We start from the raw sequence: 9082 nt of genomic DNA, 5'->3' as shown, positions 1-9082 counted from the left end.
CATATGAAAGCTTCAGTACCGGTTTGACTTGGTGTCGTCAGGTATGACTCGAACAAAAAAGGAAAGAAATAGAAATACAACTCAGATGCTTGACAGAGTTTCCCCCTTTAAGCACGTTTTCAGCCTCTGTGATGCTCTGTGGATATCGGTGCGCGGGGAGCCCCCTGTGCGTTTGAGGCTGCTCAGATTGGCACCCACTGTTCACACCCTCACTATACAATCGACGCAGCGTCACTGCAAGTCCAAACCGACTTGACTTCATTCCTCAAGCCACATCATTACAGCTCCTTTGTGTGACCCGACGCAGTCCATCGCCTCTGCACTGCGTTTCCAATTTGGATCGGTAGCTTTACGCATCCAGGACGCACTTCTGCTGCTTCCAGTCCAGAGGACCCGGAGGATGGTGCTGTGGCGACGCAGACATCAGAGGACAAGGCTTAATTTCCGCGGACTTTAGATGAAAAAAGGTGATTTTTCTTTATTTGGGATGTTTAGGAAGCCACATTAGGAGATAAGATTACATACCATGTGTGTTCTGACAAAACAAATGTCTTATCCTCTTACTTTTTTTTAATCCCTCTAATGACAAATTTTAGCACAAATTGAGGTTTTAAATCCTTTTTTTGGCCAACTTTTTTTTATTAAAATACTCACATAGTTAGTTAAAAAGTCTCAAAAATGATCTAACATTTTGAGTGTGCAGACTGATTTTTTCATTAAGCAAATCATTTTACCAAAAATTCCAAGAATAACTGACAATTCTGGTGCTTTTCGTGCAATGAAAAAAATCAGAAAACAGGCAACTGGAATTAATTTGTCCACCATTTTTTACTGTTTTTACACTTGACAGCAATTTTTTTTCAGTTGAAAACTATGCAAACATTTGCAGGCTTATTTGGCTGAAAGTTGCCTTAAAACACTGTCAACAGTATCTTCAACTTATTATAAACAAACTGAACAAAAATTATTTCTCAAACTTTAGGGCTGAAATTCTTGGTAGACAGAATCACACAAGGCTAAAAGTCACAAGAATGCTTGAATAAAGACGTCAGATAGATAGAACAGGTTTTGTGAGAACTAACTCCCTTGACTAGTCTCAAGAGAACCTGTTAGACCAGTGAAGGGTTATGGGTTGGTAAAACATGAAGGAAGAAGGAAAGACCAGATATTTTTAAACTTGTTTGCTTTTATTCTGTACGTCTCCCACTTTTTAAGACAGTCATAAGCAGAATCCAACATAAATACAATTGTTTATGCTTTTTTTTCCAGTTTGGTCCTTTTATTAAGAGTTTTCAACCAACGCGCATCGGAGGAACAGTAACCAAAGAGTGTAATTTAGAGATCGGCAATCTTCACTTGAACTCCAGCGCAACCATGAGGGACAGACTAAATCACCTGCAACTAGTGTCCAATGTCAACATTGAGCCAATGGAATATGAGGAGTCCACTACGTCTGACTCCTTCAGTAACATCGACCTGGAGGAGGAATTGCCTCATGAGGCAGTCATTTTTGACAGTAGCCCTGCATTGTCTGAGATCTTTTCCCAATCACAAGACATTCACAGAGAGATCCAGCTCATCCGCCTGGAGGTGAAAAGGCTTCGAGAGCAGAACTCTCGCATGTTCCAAGGCGTCACCACCCTCAGTACAATCAAAAGAGACACTAATGCTATCGGTGCTGACATAAAGAAAAGGGCAGAAGGTGTGCTAGCCCGCCTGCACGACATGGATGGGACAGCCCATAAGCTGAAAGAATCTTATGGCCCTAATTCTGCCGTCACGCGCATCGCCAGAACCCAGTATGCTTGCCTCAGTAATGGTTTTCGTGACGTCATGTTTGACTACAACGAGGCTGAGATGAGCCATCGTGAGACCTGCAAGACACAGATCCAGAGGCAAATGGAGATAGTGGGGCGTGAGGTGACGGGGGAAGACTTGGAGGAGATGATTGAGAAGGGCCAGTGGAACATCTTCACTGACAATGTAGTGACAGAAGGTAAAACCGCTCGATCAGCTCTGTCCCAGATCGAGAAGCGTCACCAGGAGCTGATGGATCTGGAGAATCGTATCAAAGGTATCCATGAAATCTTCCTGGACATCGCTCTGCTCGTGGAGGAACAGGGTCCCATGCTCGACACCATCCAGACCAACGTTCAAAAAACAGACGCAGGATTGCAGGATGCCCTCGTCAAACTTCGCACCGCCAAACGTCACGACAGAGACAACCCTTTCAAAAAGATGTTCTGCAGCTGCTTTCCATGTTACAAATAAAGACAATCAAAAAAAAAACATGGTTGGAGGGATGTCACAACAAAAAACAAACATTTTCTCTCTGACATTAGAAAATTATGGTTACTGAATGAAAACGGGCTGGTTAGAATGGGACAAAAAGTTTTGCTAGCATAGGAAAAAAAAACTGTACTTTAATTAAATTATTGTTTGTTAGAAGGTTTTCAGACTAACTCATATCACAACAAATTCCCCAATGACTGAGACTTTTTTTAGTTTTGTGACCTCGGAGATTTTAGAGGATAAGAAAGTGTTTTAAACCCTGGAAAAATTGTGTTGCACTGTGTTGCCCTGAGCAGAAAAATGCCAAAAAAAAGCCTTTTCAAATACTACTTTTGAAACAACTTTGTCCTTTTGCACTGGTAAAATGAAAAGCTAATCAAAGGATGAGTACCATTTACATGGATTCTTAAAGTGTTTTCTGTATTTAATAAAGGAATTTGTTGGTTAGGATAAAAAATATCCCTTCATGTTTCTTTCTCAGAGTGGTCCTTGTCTTGTGAGGGGAACAGCAACAAAACCTTAAATTGAGCATTGAGATTTTGTGCTTCAAACACCATTTCTGTAAATAATTTCCGATGATGGTACAATGACTGTCTGTCTACGTGTATTTAACGCAAAACAATAAAGAAGACACTTGAAACTGTCTTGATTCTTGTCCCTATTTGAAACTCATATTTGTTGGTCGTGACTTCAAACTTCCTTATTCCTGACAGTGCAAACTCACCATGACTGCATCCGTGCACAGGTGTTGTCATTACACAAAAGACTTTCTCTATCTGTTGGCTCAGTGTCTGTATGCGTCACTTGATGGGACTGCCTACTTTAATGAGTCACTTAAGAGAAAAAACACCTTTCTGTAAGGAAGCAATCGTGTTTCAGGGGGACGGACTGCACGTCAACTGCGAAGGGGTGGCAGTCATGCAGAGAAACGAAAACAGTCGAGAGTTCCTTGGTCGGGAGGATGCTTCTGAAGAGAGCGTCAAGGCAAATTGACTAAATTATACAATAACCTGGGAAGAATTTTGTTTTTTGGAGTCAGAAGCGGTAAGAAAGTTTTTTCTTTTCTTTGAAAAGATAAATTTTCGTTATTTATCAGAAGAAAGTGTGGGTGCACACACATTTGACAATAGGAGGAACTGTGTGCAATCTGATTAAAGATCTCTAACAACCAACTCCAAAACGAATTTAGTAGATATTTAAACACTTTTTGCATTATAGAATTAAAGGATTGACATTCTAAACAGCATAAATTGTTCTAAATTGTTCTAAATTTTCAAAGTTGTGACTAGCAAACATAATTTTAAGGATAATACTTGGAGTACATATGTGTTTATTGGCAACTTGTTCTTATTTTCAGCTGAAAATTTCAGCTAAAATTTTTCTTCCTTGTTCCTCTTATAAGAAGACATTCCAGTAGGCAGTCGAACTGTGACTGCTGTCATTGTTAAAAGATAAAATGCTTTAACTTAACTGGTTGGAATGTCCAAACTAAAAAAAAAACTTGTGTTCCAGCAAACCCTCAGGCACAATGCGGGACATGATGGAAAGACTGCAGACCATCGTTGAGGAGGAGGACGATAAAGACTCGGGTTGCTTTGTACCTGAGTACGATGTAGACAAAGGGCCTTTGACTCTGGAGGCTGTTATATTTGAGAAGTCCAACACTATGGAAGAAATCCTTCATGAGGCCAGTTTGATACGCAAAAGTATCATCTTGCTCAGCTTGGACGTAGAGCGTCTGAAAAACAACAACGAACGGTATGGCACCTCTGTGAGCCGATTCTCCATTTTGAAACGGGATTCAGATTCCATCGCCAGAAAGATCCAGCAGCAGGGGGATTCGGTGTACAAAAGGATTCAGGCTCTGGGTGATCGTGCCAATGAGTTGGAGCAAACTGAGGGCGGAAACCGGGCTGTTAGTCGCATTGCTCGCATTCAATATGACACACTGGCTTTTGCCCTTCGAAGTGCAATGGAAAATTACAACAGTGCAGAGGAGAAGCAGAGGGAAATCTGTAAGACGAGGATCCAAAGGCAGGCTTCCATCATTGGGAAGGACATTAGTGATGAACAACTGAATGACCTGGTGAACAAAGGTGGAGAAGGCTGGGAAGAGCTTTGCCAGAGTCTTCAGCCACCAGGTGCACAATCGTGCCGCACAGCTCTGAATGAGATCAAAACTAGACACACGGAGCTGGTGAACTTGGAGGCCAGGCTTAAGGACATCCATGAAATGTTTTTGCAAATGGCTGTGCTGGTGGAGGAGCAGGGATCTCTTCTTAACAGCATTGAGACACATGTGGGCAAAACTGAGGAACACATTAAGAACTCTGACCATAAATTTAAAGAGGCCTTAATCCATAAAAAGAAAAACCCTTGTCTGACATGTTGTCCATGTTTACCTTTCTGGAAATAGCTAAACTTTATTTATTTTACTTTGGTCTGGAATCAAACTAAGACCAATATTAACTGGAAATATTGCTGAGATGTTTGTGGCAAAACAAGATTCAGAAGGAACTTTGTGCTGCAGAGATTAACTTAATTTTAAAGGTTTGAAAGTGAAGGTTGTCAAAAACTACATGTTTTGTTTTCATTTGATCAAGAACTTATGACTGTACATAAACATGGAAAAATGTACCTTTTTTTTAGATGAAGAATGTTTTAATCCTATAGCATAATGTCCCTCTAATGATTGTCACTGCCAGTCACTGTCTAACATGAGTTTTGTGAGGAATACAAGAGAAGAAAATCATATTTTCCTAACATTCCAATGTGTCTGTTCTTTATCTTCTTCTTTTTTTACATTTTCATATCAGCAGACACCTTCAGAAATGTGGGTAAACATTTGTGCAAACCTAAATTTAAAACATAATTTGAGCACGATATAATTTTTTTAGATATAAATATATATATATAGCTCCTTATCAAATTTGTTGGCATCAGACTTAGATTTTGATATAAAAAAGACAGATGCAGCATGTAGTTTTCAACAAATCACAACAGACCCAGATTTAGGCATATTGGGGGGCAAGTAGGGTATTGGGGGTTGGAGTGGGGCAATTTTGGCTGTACTGAGAGTTTAGGGTGTCAAATCATTATATCAGTTTGTTTTTATCCCTCTCCTTTAATCCTTGTGCTATCATAGATGACCCCACCCTTACATTGACATGTTCTCCCTACCATGACAAATGTGGATAAAGGTGGAGAGGATTTCATGTAATCCATGGACACCAGTGAAGATCTCAAATCATTGAAGAAAAAAGGTTCAGCGCACTGTCTAGTGGGTCTAGATGACCCAACTCCCAATGTTAAAGTGCCTAGGATAGCACAAGGGTTACTCATATTTGACATGCTCTCTGCATTTACTGGGCTTTGGACCGGCACAAGATGGTCACTAGTTTGTGCCCCATTAGGCTGCATTTATTTATTTTTTTCTTTTTATGTCTGTTTTGTCTTTTTGTCCGTCTGTCTGCTAGTCCCTCATAAAGATTTATTTTATTTCATATACATATAATATTATATTTTATTTATTTATTCATTTATTTATTTATTTTAATAGAGTTTTGCTGTGTATCGTTTAGTACTTTTTATTTCTTTAGCTAATTGTGGATTTTTGCAGGCATCTCATTTGGGGGGACATTCACAGCATTTAGGGGGTCATCTCCCCCTTTTGCACACGCCTACATCCGTCCCTGCACCAGAACGGGGTCATAAAGCCAGCAATTAAGAGGATTTGTTAATTTTAAGGTGTTCGTTTGAAAGTGTATTAACTCAAAAGCTTTTCCTAATTTAAAATGTGGGCTTTTATAGGTTTGTAGCAGCCTGCAGCTATGCCGGGTTTTTTTTAACCCATTGCAGCCTTTTTGTAGTTTGCTAAATTTATGTAGCATCTAGTCTATGTATTAACATTATGAAAGGATATTTGGCTGATGTTGACAGTCTGTCGTACACAAAGGAATGTTTTATTCTTCTGCAAAACAGAAAAACCGGTTTGCTATCAGATCATCCATCACACACAGCACACAGTCTATAGTATAAAGGCCCGTACACACCGGGACGAATATTCGCCAGGCGTTATTCGCCAGCGTTTTTCGCCACGTTTTTTGTGTTCACACCCAGGCGATTTTCGCTGACGATGAGTGGAGTAAACATGCAATTTCATTCCCTGACATTAGATGGCGCTTAATGTAAAACAGAAATACTCCTGTACACAAGGTGGCGCTGCGCAACTTTACGCTTCTTAAAGTCGCTTTTCACTCAGAAGAAGAGAGCAAGTATTTACGCGCTTGTCAGAATCAAACAAAGAAAACATGAATATTTCAAGCACCAGTAGCTCCAACTGGTGCTTGGTTCGGGGATATTTTAGAATGTCCGTCATTATTGCTTCGCGGCTGTGTAGACGCTACTTGGCGTCTAACTTCTTCGCTGGTATGTGTGCTCAGCAAGGCAGTTTTGTGTTTGAGCGCCCCCAAGTTGTGTTTTACTGTAACTTCAGAAGCTCCAGACACGTGAGCAAAAGCACCATTCTCATTGGTCGAGTAGATTTCGACGCGATGCGTCGAAAAAAAAAAACGAACCCGAGGCGTTTTTTTTTTTTGACGCTTTAACGCGTGGCGTTTTTTCGCGTCGGTGTGCACACTCTCGTTGGTGCCCTTTGTTTAGTCACGAGGCGTTAAACGTCGGCGAAAATCGCCGGCGAAATTCGTCCCGGTGTGAACAGGCCTTAAGAATTGAAAATAAAAAACGTGAATGAAACTACTTTTTACGACAGAGTTTTAGGGCCAGTTTACAAAAAAAAAACGTTTTTTTAATTACGACTTTTATTTTTTAGTTTATATCTCATAAATTTACGACTTAAAATCTCGTAAATTTACGAGAAAAAAGTCATGGATTAAAGAGTAAACACCAAAGTTTTCCGTTCGTCGGAGCCTAGCTAGAAGATGAAATATGTGGAGCCTTTTGTGGAGCTTTATTCCCGGATCTGTTTAAAAAACAAAGAGATTCTAAACCTTTTAGCGACTCAAAATCAGATTATTTTCAGTGGAGCCGGCTTTCTGGGGCTCGGTGTTGGTAAAGCAGAGTTTCATCTGTAAAATAAGGAGCTCAGAGACACGTTTGGGTGTAGAGGACCGCTGCAGCCTTTATTTTCCTTTTCATTCACACACCCTGAAGTTCATTTGTCACCTTACGTCATGAACCAATCATCCGAACACCAATGCGGAAGTAAACAGTGTTACTTATGCCTCCTCCTCCAGATGAAACGTCGCGTTTCAACATAAAACAATAAAGAGGAATGAAAATAGTCTGTTATAATAGCTTTAGAACGTTGAAAATGCCAAAAAGGGCTCCTCCTCAGACGGAAGCGTCACAAAGATGTAGAGATCTTGTCTTTGGAAGAAGAAATGATTCAGGTGAACAGCTGCAGGGATACCGATGGCTTCATTGGGCTGCAGAGATCCTGGAAACCACCCATCAGTAAAATAAAACATTAATAAATTGTAAATCAAACTAATGAGCTCCCAAACATTTGGAACGTTATCAATAAACATTTAGCTGACCTGATCAACTAAGTTCAATCGGTCTGCTCTGCTGCTGCGCGGCCTTCACTTGCTGCTGCTGTTACATGCTCACTTCCACTTTAATCTCGTAAATTTACGAGTTTTTTTTCTCATATATTTACGACTTAAAATCTCGTAAATTTACGAGTTTTTTCTCATAAATTTACGACTTAAAATCTCGTAATTTTACTTTTTTTTTTTGGTGGCCCTAAAACCCTGTCGTAAAATTAAAGAGGTTGCCATGTAGAGAGGTTCTGACAAAACACGCCCCTGGAGGATGTGCAGCCATCGCATTCGAACCAAACTACGTTAAGGAAAATTATAGTTAGGTGTAAATGTCCGTTTATTTTGATTATGTAGCTTCAGCGCTGCTTTTAACCTCCGTCCTCAAGTTTGGACAGAAAGCACGCGTATACATATTTAGTATCGAATCTCTGAAGCTCTCTGGACCATATTTTGGTAATTCACTGTTGTGTGAATTTCGCGGATAATATATAGTGCCTGATAACCCTATTTGCTTTACGAAGGACGTTTATTTGTTTGAAGCGTCGTTGTAATCGATTCCCGGCACACTAACTAATCAAGGGTTACAGCAAGGAAAGTGCTTAGTTGCAACTTCTGCTTATTAGCATTAGCTAACTTTAGTAGCTGTTGTGATGGGATTGTGTTTCTAGCAACATGCGAATAACAAATGTATTTTTTAAACACGCATCCATATTATTATGTCGTTTTTGCGAGTGTGCATCGATGGTATGCGCATAAAAAAGCGGACACCCATAATGAAAGTAGTCAGAAATGTTTTTTGTGACGAGCGTAAAGCACATGATCTAGTTGCTAATCGCTAACAGTATCAAATCCGACTCAATCGTCCAAAATGAACATATAATGACGCCATAGTTAATGGGCAATAAACATATGACAATCAAATGAGAACAATGATTAATCCGTGCTGTGTCTTTAGCATTCTATACCAGATGTACGGCCTAGAGAGCCGTGCTAACCAGGATGGCCGAGTGGTTAAGGCGTTGGACTTAAGATCCAATGGACATATGTCCGCGTGGGTTCGAACCCCACTCCTGGTAGCAAAAGTTTTGCTTACACAAACAAAATATTTAAAATACATCATTTTTAACTATCATTTTAGATATGACTACTGAGACTTTTAAATTCACAGTATTACTAACTAGACGTTTTATTACGACGCGGAAAATTGAATTTCTTCATGGTTTATA

The 9082-nt window shown here is 39.9% G+C and overlaps 2 protein-coding genes and 1 non-coding gene across 3 annotated transcripts; all 3 read left to right on the top strand.

Annotated features, from left to right (window-relative positions):
* The first annotated feature begins 83 nt into the window (after nucleotides 1-83).
* On the top strand, nucleotides 84-2932 carry LOC101161937 (syntaxin-11-like). The gene is made up of 2 exons (XM_004083498.4): nucleotides 84-467; nucleotides 1270-2932. Exon 2 carries the CDS (start codon nucleotides 1375-1377, stop codon nucleotides 2269-2271), a length of 897 nt encoding a protein of 298 aa, XP_004083546.1. The 5' UTR covers nucleotides 84-467; nucleotides 1270-1374; the 3' UTR covers nucleotides 2272-2932.
* Nucleotides 2933-2974: 42 nt separating this feature from the next.
* On the top strand, nucleotides 2975-5078 carry LOC101166100 (syntaxin-11-like). The gene is made up of 2 exons (XM_011491640.3): nucleotides 2975-3336; nucleotides 3805-5078. Exon 2 carries the CDS (start codon nucleotides 3821-3823, stop codon nucleotides 4706-4708), a length of 888 nt encoding a protein of 295 aa, XP_011489942.1. The 5' UTR covers nucleotides 2975-3336; nucleotides 3805-3820; the 3' UTR covers nucleotides 4709-5078.
* A 3771-nt stretch (nucleotides 5079-8849) lies between these two features.
* trnal-uaa lies at nucleotides 8850-8932 on the top strand. The gene has a single exon. It is a non-coding gene; the product is annotated as a tRNA-Leu (tRNA).
* Nucleotides 8933-9082: the final 150 nt, after the last annotated feature.

Source organism: Oryzias latipes, chromosome 24 (genome assembly GCF_002234675.1).
Source record: "Oryzias latipes chromosome 24, ASM223467v1".
In the NCBI taxonomy this organism is placed as follows: Eukaryota; Metazoa; Chordata; class Actinopteri; order Beloniformes; family Adrianichthyidae; genus Oryzias; species Oryzias latipes.
Note: the sequence above shows the minus strand (reverse complement) of the source record. Positions and strands in the feature narration are given on the sequence as shown.

What these genes read in the sequence shown, in the direction of transcription:
- LOC101161937 (XM_004083498.4), top strand. Translation starts at nt 1,375, where the DNA reads ATGAGGGACAGACTAAATCACCTGCAACTAGTGTCCAATGTCAACATT.
- LOC101166100 (XM_011491640.3), top strand. Translation starts at nt 3,821, where the DNA reads ATGCGGGACATGATGGAAAGACTGCAGACCATCGTTGAGGAGGAGGAC.